At 55.9% G+C, this 13,794-nt stretch overlaps 1 protein-coding gene across 1 annotated transcript in view; it reads right to left on the bottom strand.

Annotated features, from left to right (window-relative positions):
* Window positions 1-13,794, bottom strand: part of NFATC2 (nuclear factor of activated T cells 2) — a 135,037-nt gene that overhangs the window by 113,001 nt on the left and 8,242 nt on the right. The window contains exon 2 of the mRNA XM_045295332.1: window positions 938-1,970. Coding sequence (XP_045151267.1) covers window positions 938-1,970 — 1,033 coding nt within the window. The remainder of the gene's footprint in view (window positions 1-937; window positions 1,971-13,794) is intronic.

Here is a 13,794-nt window from a genome sequence, read left to right as displayed (position 1 = left end):
GTGAGAGAGAGTGAATGAGTGAGAGTAAAGAAGAGAGTGAGTAAGAGAGTGAATGAGAGTGAGAGTGAGTGAGAGAGAGTGTAAGGGAGATTGAGAATGAGTGAGAGTGAGAGAGAGTGAGTGAGTAAAGAAGAGAGTGAGTAAGAGTGAATGAAAGTGAGTGAGTGAGAGTGTAAGGGAGATTGAGAATGAGTGAGAGAATGAGTGAGTAAAGAAGAGAGTGAGTAAGAGAGTGAATGAGAGAGAGTGAGAGTGAGTGAGAGAGTGTAAGGGAGATTGAGAATGAGTGAGAGTGAGAGAGAGTGAGTGAGTAAAGAAGAGAGTGAGTAAGAGAGTGAATGAGAGTGAGTGAGTGAGAGTGTAAGGGAGATTGAGAATGAGTGAGTAAAGAAGAGAGTGAGTAAGAGAGTGAATGAGAGAGAGAGTGAGAGTGAGTGGGAGAGAGTGTAAGGGAGATTGAGAATGAGTGAGAGTGAGTGAGAGTGAGTGACAGAGAGCCAGTGAGCGTCATCACTAAGCACAGTGCTGAGGTGGCGGCAGATGTCAATCAGATAAAGCCTCCTTTCTTCTTAGATGGGTTTCTTGCAGTACAGTGTGCAACCGTTGCTTCTAGAACGTCAGCTCCGTGGAGGCACCGTTGTGTTCACCACTTGACCCATCAGGACAGCAGAGGAGGGGCTTGACAAACCGTGAGGAAATGAATGGACCAACCCGTGCCATCTGAGCAAGCCCACTACGACCACCTCAACCACCTGCTGCGTCCCTGCATGCCCAGCCGACAGGTGTGCACACCGGCCACTTCTTCCTGGGGTCTCACAGCCAGGGAGGGGCAGAGCCAGGCTTTAAACCCAGCCTGTCTCCCCAAACCCCAGGCTCACACCCCGAAGTCCTCCCCTTGAAACGAATACCTGGCGGACGGTCCCGAAGGCCCACTCACCTGCAGATGGGAATGGCGGGTACCAGCTGCTTGGGCCAGGTCGGGGGCACGAACAGGATGGACTCGGGCCCCGAGCTCCTCCGCTCCTCCTGCGCGCAGGGCCCCAGGAACTCCACGGCCGGGTAGACGTGGCGGGCCAGGCCGGCCTTGGCCGGAGCCCCAGGCACGGGCGACGGGTCGGGGCTGGTCTTCCACACCTTGGGCGGGATCCCGCACGGGGAGTCCGCCGCGAGGCTGTTCAGGGCGTCCATGAGGATGGCGGAGCCAGCCGTGGGTGGGTACCCGGCGTGCGCGCCGTCGTCCTGGGGGGCCGCGTGGGGCAGGGGCTGCGGCGAGGGGCTCCGGGAGCGCTGGGGCGAGGCTCCGGGCAGCGGACTCACTAAGGCTTCTGCACACGAATGCCTCCGCTTGGCGCCGGGCGACGAGGAGCGGGAGGCCGGACGGGGCACGGGCGAGTGGCGGCCCACACAGCTGTCCTCGGCGAGGCCGGCTCGAGGTGACATTATTGGCGACGTTCTGGGGGAATAATAATTAGCAGGGATGTTTTGAAACTGGGGACACAGGTCGTCGGGCCCGCCGTTATTGGGCGAGACGCAGGGCGAGGTGCAGGGGGAGAAGGTGTCGGAAATGAAGCTGGCAGAGGAGCCGCTGCTAGCGGGGCTCAAGCAAAGCGGCTCGCGGTAGCCCTCAAAGCCGGGCACGGGCAGCGTGAACCTCGGGCTGGCGGTGGTGCCCGGCCCGGGCAGCTGCTCGACCAGCAGGCCAGAGTCTCTCACGGGGAGGGGCCCCCCTGCCTGCATCAGTTCGTGGGACGGAGTGATCTCGATCCGAGGGCTCAGGCCCGAGGCCCCCGCTGGCTTGACCGGGCTCAGAAAGTTCTGGGGCCCCACCCTATCCGGCTCTCCGAATCGGCCTGGGGGCTCGCCAGAGAGACTGGCGAAGGGGTTGTATGGCTTGAGGCCAAAGTCCAGGACTTCATCGGGGTACGGGAGTCCGGAGGGTGGGCCGACGGCCTTATGTGCACTCGGTTCTTCTGGAAAGAGAAGGGGGGAGGGAGGGGTCTTTTTTAAGCCTCTAAAACAGAATTCCCGAAGCAGAGCAGTCAGGGGCCAGGTGCTGGCTCCTAAGGCTTCTTCAGTCCCCACCATTCCAAACCCCAATGCCTGACAGGGGGGAAGCAGGGGCCCTCTGTTTCCCATGCCTTACACAGAGCTGGTGCACAGAGCCCAGGGCGCCCGTGAGGTACAAGGCCTGGGGGGTGGGGGTAGCGGCTTCCAAGTGGCTTTTAAATGCCACCTTAGAGGAAAGGCATTCACACCATCACTCACCCAACTTACTTCCACTGAGTGGATTCCAACTCATCAGGGACCCTACAGGCCAGAGTAGAACTGTCCCTGTGGGCTCCCGGGACTATAAATCTTTACGGGAGTAGAACGCCTCATCTTTCTCCCATCTCGAGGCTGGTGGTTTCGAACTGCTGACCTTATGGTTAGCAGCCCAACTTGTAACCACTGTGCCACCAGGGCTCCTTCACACCATCACAGGCGCCCACAAACAATACTTACCCCTGCTACCGGTGAGACACTTCTCCCCCACCCCCACCCCTCACTTCCTATTCCGGGTGGTCTTTTAGATTGGATTTCCTATCTAAATTTCGACTCTGGGGAAGCCCTGTCACTTCCACAGAGGGGATGGGACAGCAGCAGACGGCAGACGAGTGCCCAGGCTGGGGTCCCATGGAGCTCTGCGTTTTGGGGCTCACTGCAGAACCAGGGCTCCGACTCCCCACTCGTCTGGGTCATTGTAAGGACAGGGAAACGGAGGCCCAGGGAGAGGAAGCCATTCACTCAGAGACGGAGCCGGCAAGGTCGCAAATCCCACGGAGGAGCCAGGCGCCCCAATGTACAGTGCTTTGGTTAAGTCGAGTCCCCCCCACGGTGCAAACCAGTGGGTGTCAGCTGCCCTCGCTGGCGTGGCAGGGCCATCTCCCTCGGACTTCCACCTCCACCTCGAGAGGTCTCAGTGGTAGACAGACTGACGCCATCACCACCCCTCGCTTCACTGCCGTCTGACCTCCCAAAGCCAGTGTCTACTGCTTCTCACGCACCCCGTTGCTCGCACACGGCTCCAGGCTCACCAACCGTGGGAGGAAGCTGTGAAGTTAGTGGGAGAGTCCACCATTCCTTCCGGTCACCCCCAGGGGAAGCATGATCAAGGGAAGCATCCATTCCTGCCATCCCTCTGCCCTCAGCCCCCCACACCTCACTAAGGGTCCCTTCCCCCTCCGACAGTCCCTTGGGGGGTCAGCATCGACTTCCATCTCTCTCACCTCGTGCCCAAACCTAACACAGCCTGACTGCTCTACTGTCTGAACATTAATCAACCTGACTTGACAACCATCACTCCGTCGTCGCCTCCCATGTGGACCACTGCAATGGCCACCTTCTCTCTGGTCCGTGGCCCTGTTAGTCCCTACTGTCTGTTCTCCACCCGGCGTCCTTTTGAAATGTCTGCTTGCCAAGGTTTGAAATGGGACCTAGCGTCTTTAACACAGCTTGTCCCCCTGCTAGTCTGTTTCTGCCTCTCCCCATGCTGTCCTAAGTTCATTCCCAGCCTTGCCCACAGACACCTTTACTTCGCTTCGGGCATGCTCCTGCCTCTACACACTTCCACCCGCGCTTCCCACGGCCTGGAAACACCGACCCCAGGGGCTTCGTATGGCTGGTTTCCCCAATGCCTTCATGTGTCTGCTCAGCCAACACCCTCTCCCAATAGCTCATCAAAAAGACCACTACCATCCACCCCTGGGCCGGTCACTCTCCACCCCTCATTCCCAGCTACATTGTTAGTCCTGGGTGCCTATTACCAACTGACATCACATTAGCTATTTGTCTGTTTAGGGACTCTCACATCAGATCAGGCATCAACCAACTGTGGCCCTAGGGTCATGTCCGGCCCACCAGTTGCCTTGGTAAATAAAGTTTTATTGGGACACAGTCGCAATCCCTTGGCTGATCTGCTACAGCTGTAGCCGAGGCATCCAGTAGCTACAACAGAGACCACACAGGCTGCCAAGCCCAAGCTGTTCACTCTCTGGCTCTTCAGAGCCCCAGCACTGGGCACTAAGCTCCGGGGCCAGAGCATGTCTTTTGGGGCCGCTGTTGTTTGCCAAGCACCTGGCACAGCAGCTGGCACTTAGCTGCCTGCTATAAGCATCTGTGGAGTGACTGACTCGATGAATAATTAAACAAAAGAATCCAGATCAGAAAGGGGAATGCTTCCTGAAGTTGCACCCAGCCCTTTCAGGGCCATCCTGGAGGAAGTGCCCTTTCAGGGCCATCCTGCAGGAAGTGCCCATGCGTTTAGCTGGGCTGATCTCATAGGGCAGATCTTACCGGCACCCCCAGAGGGTCTCTCAGAGCTCGTTGGGCAAAGAGAAAGAACCTGGCCTTCCGGCTCGGCCAGCCTTGCCTCTGTCTACTCCCTATTGCCGTGAACTGTGATTCCTCCCTCTTTTCCAGGGGGCTTCGCACCACTATGCTGATGGAAAAATCAGTGTCGAGAGCCCAGACATAGGCAGGCGGTAGGGCTAAAAACACAACAGAAACAAAAGTCACTAAATCCTGGGGAAAGACTTGGGGGCAACGCTCTAAGTTTCGAGGGATGACTCAAAGCCCTGGAGCCTCCCCTGGCCCCAAGCTCTTTTCTTAATAAGCTCTCATTTACATAGGTAGATGTGAAGGGTTGACTGCAGTGACCTAAAACCACCCAGTGGATCAGACCACCTGCTCCCACAGGGGTAGTGGTTACATGTTGGGCTGCTAACCGCAAGGTCGGTAGTTAGAAACCACCAGCCGCCCCTCAGGAAAAAGACAGGACTCTCTACTCCCATAAAGAGTTACCGTCTTGGGAACGCACAGGGGCAGTTCTATCCTGTCCTGTTGGCTCACTTCAAGTTGGCTTCAACTCAATGGCAGTGACCTGTTCCCAGGGACAACAGCCTAGACCACCCTGTGGGGCTGTTTGCCCCCCCACCCCCACCCCCAACATGGGGTTGATGAGTCAAAACAGACTCAGAGGTGCACAGCAACAAAAAGCTTCCCTTTTAGCTGCAGGGGCACTGGATTATTTCACATGGCTCTTCTCACCCAGGTCTCTAACGCCCCCCAAACGCCTTTCCCTGCATGGGTCTGGTAAGAAGGTGGGGGGGGAGGGGACATACTGATAGGATTCATCTGTGAGTAAGTGCCAACAAGATTCCCTGGAATCTTGCTATGTATAATAAAGTGAGTCCTCTGAGAAGCAGGAGGATCTCATTGCCAACAAGAGCCAGGATGAAGTGTGCCCTCTGGACTGGAGATCCCTGCGCAATGAACCTCCTGGATCCAGCAGCAGCCGGGAGCCAGAGCATGGGAGAGAGGGACAGACTTCCCACCCCACAGAGCAAGTACAGCTGAGTGCTTCTGTTCAGGAGGCTGGTTTTCAGAGTGGGGTGCCTCTGGGCACTCAAACACTGACCCATGGAAATGGAACTGAGTGCTTTCCCGTTGGGGTGTACCATGGAATGGTTTGCCCCTGTGGTCATTTAGTAGCAGAACTTTGTAACGTGTGCTGAAAAACTTTGTAACGTGTGCTGATAAACAACTCAACCCTGAGCATTTCTCACTGACATTACAGCTTGTTAGCTTCCTTAATAAACCCTTTAATCATGAGTTTTGTCTGTGAGTTCTGTGTAGCCATGACGATGGATATGAAAACCCAGACAGGTAAAATAGAAAACATTAACTCACAACATAGTAACCAGCAGAATCCACACGCAGAGCATCTCCTGCCCCCAGAAAGTGGTGGTGATGGGTTTGTTTTGGGTTTGTTTTTTCGGTTTTGTTCTAAGGCTGGGCTGCAGGGGGGGGCGGGGCCGGTATGAATGAGAATCAGAAAGACATTAAAGACAGACACACACACACACACACACACACACCACGGAGGCGATTCTAACTAAGGATCTTATAGGGCAGAGCAGAACTTATCCTGTGAGTTGGAGGCTGTAAATCTACAGGAATCGAAAGCCTCATCTTTCTCCTGTGGAGCAGCTAGTGGTATTGACCAGCTCACCCTGAGGTTAGAGGCCCTACGATAAACCTGCTAAGGTTTATCATTAAAGACACAGTAGCACCTTAAAGCAAAGCCAACAAAATGGGAAAAGTGAGAGCCTTACTCCTTCAGTCCAGTCCAGCGAAAGAAGAGGATCCAGGAAGCGGTGGCTGTGTTGTACTGATGAAGATTTGCCTGAAGTCATTTCACCTGCCGTGGGAAGCACCTGGCTTGACCTCAAGCAACCGCAACCCCAAGTTCATTAGTTTTACCACCTCACTTGCTGCCATCAAGTAGATTCCAACTCATAACAACCCTAGGGGACAGGGTAGAACTGCCCACAAGGGTTTCTAAGACTCTAACTCTTTACAGGAGTAGAAAGTTCCACTGTCTCCCACCGAGTAGATGGTGGTTTCAAACTGCTGACCTTGCAGTTAGCAGTCCAACTCCTAACCACTACACCATCAGGGCTCCTGGACTGGCAGTGTGTGTAAAAAATGCTCTGTTGTGGGGCCGTCCCCAGCTTGTAAACACCTAACAGCATTCCCTGGCCTCCACCCACTAGCTGCCAACTGCACCACTCCCCAGTCATGACAACCCAAGCTGTCTCTCCAGACAATCACCCAGTGTTCCCTGGGCGGCAGAACCGCCCCCAGCCGGAGCCACTGCTCCTAGCTCTCAGCTCCGGGATGCACTCAGATGGGGCCTCCAAGCACCCCTCCGTGACTCACACCCAGCCCCTGGAATGATTCAGCGGGGAGGCATCTGCTCCCAGCAGCCGTGGCACGTCTTCTCCTGCAGCACACAGCTGAAAGTGCTCATTCTTATCACCCTTCCCCTTAAGCTCCCAGGTGTCCACCCCCGCAATTGGCCTCACCCATGTCTCAGGAGACCTCTGACCCCTGAGGCTGAGAGAGCCTGCACTGAATTCCAGAAACTCATGCCAGGAAGGGGCTCGTGGGGCCGGGCCCGGCTGGTCCACCACCCACCGACTGCACGGCTTTGGGCCCTGAGCCTCCGCACATGTAACCGTGCTGTGGTGATGGTGCTGACACCCCCGATAGGGAGCTTAAGGGCACTAGTTTGCCTGAACCAGTGTCCAGCCACACGGAGGAAGCACTTTAAAAAGGGGCTGTCATTATGTCATTGTTATGGTTGTGGGACGAGTCATCTTTAGAGTGAAATTCTACCCTTCACTTGCCTCCTTTCACAACAGCTTGTTCATGTGGCACATACGAGGCTCCAACCTCTTCAAAAGCATGTTTTTAAAGGGGAGGCAATGTCTACAAACATCAGATGGCCCGGTCAGCACTTGGGGACTCCTGGTTCATCACACACAATGCTAGCTTTCAGAAAACATGGGGAGAGGGTGAAACATGACATATTCTCTCCACCACACACACACACCCCTTTCCAGGACTTTACCGTCCTTCCCCTGGTTACTAAGTCTTACTAACGTGTTGATGACTGCCTGTGCTGCCCTGTGATAACAAAGCTGATAGGAGCTAGCACATGGCTACTGCAACCACCAGTGTGTGCACTCCACATGAGTGATGTTCGTCTCACAAGAACCCTCTGTTCTACAGGTGGGGAAACTGAGCTCAGAGAGGGTTCAGTAATTTGCCCTAGGTCACACAGTTTCTAAGCGGCAGAGTCGAGATTCAGTATCTGATTCCCTCCCCTAACCACTCTATGACCCTGTGCCTCACAGGAGGGGCCATTTCCTGGAGGGTGCCACTGCCACCAGCCTCCAGGAAACCATGTGCCCTGGAATAACAACGCATCACCACCTGCATCTCACCCAGGCAGCAGGCTGCACCGGCAACTGAGAATCCAGACTCCATTCTTCCAGTGGCGCAGTGGTTACACATCGGGCTGCTACCTGCAAGGTCAGCATTTCAAAAGCACCAGCTGCTCCTTGGGAGAAAGATGAGGCTCGTTGCCCCTTTAAAGAGTGACAGTCTCAGAAGTTCAGAGGCAGTCTACCCTGCCCTACAGGGTCGCTCTGGGTCAGCATCGACTCCATGGTGCTGAGAGCTGATTTGGTTTTCTTTCTTCGGGGATGTTCACAACTCCCTCCTTTTGCCCCAGGACTGCGTAAACAGTTTTTTTTTAAATCGTGCTCGGGCCACAGTAGGCTCAGGCTGCTCCCCTGGGGCTTCTCCCCTGGGTCCACCGCTCCCCCTATGGCACCCCAACAAATAGGGCACAGTGTCAGCCCCCACCCCGAGGCCTCCTGGGGGAAAGCAAACAGAGAGAGGCCCCCTCCTCCACGTGGAGCTCCCAGAAGGCAGACGATGGTTTGGGAGGCAGAGCAGGCATGAGTAAAATAGAAACCCAGTTAGGGAAGCACCTTGAGGGGTCTGCCCAGGGGGACAGGGATGGGTGGGGCGGAATGGTGCCAGGACGTGAATGGCTTTGAGGTGGAAAGGGCACAGCCAGGGGCTGGATACATGGCAGGGGTGGGGGGTGGGGAACAGGCTGGCCACCAGGCCTCGAAGCTGTGAGCCATCCTTGTGCAAGATGGCCCGCCCTGCCATGCTGTGAATTCACTCGCTAAGGTGGTATGGCCTCCCAGCCCTGGGTTTGAGACATCACAGTCTGTCGTCAGGGCAACGCCAAGGATGCCACAAGTTGGCACCGCTATTGGCAGCCCAGCGAAAAGGAGAAGGTGAAGAAAGCCAAGCTTGTCTTCCCTGCTGCTGCTCCAGTGCCCTACGCAGGGCAGACGGGGGCTGCAGCGTCAAAAAGAGGAACAGGGGCATCGATGAAAGACCCTCTGCGGGACATTACAGAAAGCCCCCCTAATAACAAGTTCAACCCTCAGGCTGCGCTCCAGAACCCTAACTGTCCCCCTGCCTCCGAACGCCCAAGAGATTCCCAGGCTCCCCACTCAATGACTCGTGTGTGAAGGACAGAGACTCAAGCCACCACACCCATCTTCGTCACACCCATCTTCAGCGGCGACACAGACAGAGCGGCAGCACCAAACGCAAGGAAGTCTGTCCAGAGAGGTCAGGTCCAGAAATTCCAGAAAGGGCTGGCAGGCAGCTGAAGCTCCTGTCTCAACGCGGAACACTGAAAGAACCGCCCTGACCAGCTCGCTCTGCTGACCCTGCCCAGTGGAGACAGCCGTCTGCCTCCAGCAGCCAGGAAGGGCCCACTGCTGCTTCCAAGCCCTCTGCCACAGGGCCAGGCGTCCAGCCCCACAATGATGTGTGAGCGACATGCCTGTGGACTAGGGGCTGGCACAGCCATCAGCAAGTGCACATCCCCCTCCCCCACCACACACACACACACATGCTGGACAGCCATTGCTTTGGGGTTGAGGGGGACATAAAGGGGTCTGCAAGCAGCCCATGTGCCTCAAAGCCGGGTTTTGAATTGGGGACAGGGTGAGGGGTGGGCGCAGGGCCCAGGGCGTTGGCAGACAAGCTGCCTCGTCTCCATCCTCAAGTTGGGATGCAAAGAACCGCAGTTTTGCTGAATGACCACTACTTCATGGGTCCCTCCTGCTTTCAAGAGGGCCAGAGACCCTCTGACTGTCTGTCTGGGCCGCAGCTGCCTGAGGGGCAGTGGGTTGCAGTTCAGAAAAGGAGGCCACACCTCCAATGTCATCACCATCAGGGAGTCGTGCCTGTAGAAACAGCTGACTCACTGCATGCTTTGCTGCACACATGTCCAGCAAAAACGAATACAAGGAAACCATTCACTTGGGGAAGTTCAGAGCCCTTTCTATTATCACTCACTGATAGCCGATGCCCACCGTGCTGGGGTATCCTCACACGGGGACCATCCCTCGCTGCAGCTGCCAGCCACACTAGGAGGCAGGTACTATCCACACCCGCAGTTCCAGATGGGGAATAGTGAGGCAGGGATCTACTCCAGGTCCCCAAACCAGTCCAGGGCAGAGCCGGGATCCAAATCAAAGTGTAATTCACATGCCGTAAACTGCACAAATGCTTAATAGACATCTCATGGTTATTACACACATGCACACACCTGTGTGTCCACCTCTCGAGAGAGGGACCTTTCCCAGCACTGCCTCCGCCGCCCGCCCCCCCCACCCAGCAGCCCGTCTCTCCATAGCCTTGGGGGGCCCATTCATGAGCTTGATGTAAATGGGATCGTTCAGAATGTGCTCAGGTATGGCTTCACCCGTGCATGATGTCTGAGAGCTGGCTACACTGCGTGAGGAGGCCGGGTGGGGGAAGCAGGGCCACCAATGGCAACTAATCAAAGGATGGAGGTGCCCATGCCCCCCAGAGAAGTGCCTAGGAAAAAAGGCTTGCCAGGGTCTGTGCAGAACTGGCCCACTGCCAATGCCATAGAGCACAGGTCTACCCTAGCATATGCAGGGTCACCGTGGCATGGAGTCCCCTGGGCGGCAACGGTCTTTACTGTTAGGGTGAGACCTGGTAGCGCAGGGGTGAAGTGCTAAGCTGCCAACGGAAAGGTCAGAGGTTCGGACCCCCCAGCTGCTCCACAGGGGGGGCGAGTCTGCTTCCATAAAGGCGACAACCTTGGAAAGCAGATGGGGAGGTTCTACGCTCTCCACAGGGCCGCTGTGAGTCAGCATACGAAAATGTCAGCTCAGTGCCTAGGCAGCCACTGCAGATTCAACTTGGGTTCTGAGGGTCAGCTTCTAACAGGAGAGTCCCCAGCCCTCGGGCAGGGATGGGCGTGAGAGGGACAGCTTCCTCCCCCAAAGCAGAAGGAAAAATCTGGTGAAAGGAATTGGCCAGAAATAGATTGCGGATAATCCTCCCTCCAAACACGCTTGCCACAGCCAAGCCCACCCTGGCCTGGCCTCACAAGGGGCCATGGCCTGCTGGGTGTACCGCTTCTCTTTTTCACCCTCTAACCCGCTCAGCCTAGAGCCCCACCTTCCACCTGGCCCCCACCCCCCCCCCAATGCCAGCCACATCAATGGCTTTGCCCCATTTTGATTCTCACAACCCCCGGCACAGCCTGCGAACCCCATTTCCATGTATCCTTCATCCCCCATCACCCACTGGAAACTTCCCCTTGAGGACAGTGGGGCCAGGCAGCACTTGGCAGGGGCAAGGTTGGAAGTGGGGGCCAAACTGGCTGGTGGCTCTCTGTTTACACTTTGCCCAGGAGCTATCAATCCCATGCCAGGTTCCCGGTGGCGGGCACACTACATCAGTGGTCCCTGCCAACACCAGTCATGAATGACAGCCCGCCTGTCTCCGTGGCAATGCGGTGATGTCATCCATTGGGGATTTCAGTCCCCAGCCTACCTTCTTAGCAGCTCCATCAGTAAATGGACCCTTTCTCTGGCTTTAAAAGAACGTTTAGCAGGCATTTCAGACCCAACGCTAGTTGTTGAATTTTTGGGTTTTTTTAAGTTGGGTCCCAGCCCCCCTCGCTAACCACCCCTCCCACCCCCCACCCAGGCCCCTTCATGTAACACCCCTCCTGTTCACAGGCATGCCCAAGCAGGTCTGTTTTGATAAGGGGTTTTATAAAATCCTGAGCTTGGCCAGCCACTTGCTCTCCTCCAGAAAGCTCACCCAGGCACGGTTGGATTAAGATGCACATGGGAAGGGCTGGTTTGGAGAAATGCATTTTATGAACTAAAACAGACCCCGCTCAGAACACGCTGTTCCCACCCCAACTCCCCAAACCTCAAATTAGAAGGTAGGCAGGGTCCTCAATGCCAACTCAGGAAATCTCACAGCTGTGTGTGTGTCGCTCACGGCCTGCCTTAGGTACAGATTTCCTTTACACAGAGAGGGAGAAAACCCTGACAAGTCCAAAGCTTCAGCTCAGAATTCCAGTTGACAGGAAATGCCAGGGGAACAGAAAAACTTGTTAAAGACACCGGAGGGATGCAACCGGCAGAGAGTGAAGCAGGCGGCGGGAAGGCAGGCTTTTCTCCCCGGCGGCACAGCCACGCGGCAAGATAAACCAGCTGCTGGGGATTTTCATCACAGAAAGGCGATCATCCACACGCAACGGGAAGATCCTCTTTGGGTCTCTATGCAAGCAAACAACGTGTACAAAGATCTTTCTGCAGACAAGCAGAGCCGCTCCGGCACTGGGTCGTTGGATATGAACAAACTATTGCCTGTCGCTTTTTAGCGTCGAGAATGGTGAGCCCCAGAGCCTTCATTTTGGAAATGAGATGTGTATGACATCTACGGAAGGAGGCAAGCCAATGAATTCTGGAACCTGCTTTAACATCATGGTGGGGGGGTAGGCAGAGTGTGGAGTGGGGAGATAGAAGCGGCAATGCAATTGGCCTTACACTGCTCATTGTGGAGAGGGAGGGGCGTGCAGCGGCCACGTGGAGTTAATCCTCCCAAGAGCTCCACTTTTGCGTGCTTGGAAGGAAGGATCAGAAAAGCTCAGAAACAAAGCCAAGGGCATGGGGTCTGGCTGCGGGGCGCCTGCCTCCTCCTGCTCAGCCCCGATGGCTTTCGACTGTCCCCAGCGTTTGGGGTCTTCTGCCCTTGAGTTCATTTCCAGCGATCGGCAAATCTAAGCTCAGCGCAGCGAGGGGAAGTGAGTTTGGTGGGGAAGCCTGTGGCTGCTTCCTGTGCTGGGGTGGGAGGAGGAGGAAGTCCCTTTTTCGGAGGGGAAGCCATGGGGCTGCTTTTACAGGGGAGGCAGGGCACCCTTTCTAGCCCAGGATCTGGGATCCCACAGGGCCAGGGGGTCAGATGCTTGAGAAAGACCCTCCACCCCCAGGAGAGCCTCCATCCTCGGCGGGGGTGGGGGTGACTTTGGAGTGAGGTGGGGACAGATGAGAGGTTCTGGAATCATAAGGGGCACCCATGAGGGTTAGCTACCCTGCTGTGCTGCTGAACTCAAGACCGTGCCCCCTTCTCTGCCTAGACCAAAAAGTATTCGTAAGCCATAAATACATTTTTTTGCACATGAATAGAATCACCATTATCTGACTTTTTTTACCTTTAGATTTTTTTCCCATCTTACTTCATGGCCACACGTATGTACGTAGTACTGATAGAGCCGCAGGCGGCTCGAGGGCCACGTTTGCTGGCCCCTGGCCTGGACCATCTTCTGGACCAGGTTCTCTGAAAATCAAAACTCACCAAAGGCCAAGGTCAAGGATCCACTCCCTCTCCCAAAAGCCACTGCCCTCAGGAGGTCAGGAGAGCTAGACCACTTTCTCAGAGTGCACCTGCCCCCACCCCTACCTGCCCCCCACTCCCATCACATCAGCCCCAGCAAGGGGCACCACTTCACCACCCATTTCACAGGTGAGAAAGACCGAGGCTGGAGACCCAGGACCATCCTATCGCTAATAAGGACTCAACTAGCATCTAGTGGGTTCAACTAGCATCTAGTGGGTTTAGCAGGCAAAGAGTCAACAGCAGGGGGGTGGGGGGCGGCCGTGCCTAAGGTCCAAGGAGGGACTCTGATTTCTGGGGCTCTGACTTGTCCAGTCAGCAGCCTCTAGAATGGGGGTAGCCGGAGCCCTCTCACCCACAGAGCATGCAGGCAGAAATATCACAGTGGCAGAACTGCCATCTCACGCTCGGCCGTTCCGATTGATTGATCCCCAGAGGATCATTGCCATCACACCGATTCTGAGCCATGGTGACCCCTGCTTCACAGGGCGGAGCTGTAATCTTCACAGAGAGCCCCCGTGTCTCGGAGGCCCAGCCCCCAGCAGTCTAACCCCCAGCTCCGTCTCGGGGGAAAGATGAGCAGTCTGCTTCAGTCAAGGTTAGCTTTGGAAACCCGAGGGGGCAGTTCTGTTCTCTCCTATGGAG

The sequence above is a fragment of the Echinops telfairi genome, unplaced genomic scaffold, assembly GCF_000313985.2.
Source record: "Echinops telfairi isolate 266 unplaced genomic scaffold, ASM31398v2 ScPeMD7_5592;HRSCAF=6446, whole genome shotgun sequence".
NCBI classification, from domain to species: Eukaryota; Metazoa; Chordata; class Mammalia; order Afrosoricida; family Tenrecidae; genus Echinops; species Echinops telfairi.
The sequence above is the reverse complement of the archived record's forward strand: the minus strand, read 5'-3'. Positions and strand labels throughout refer to the sequence as shown.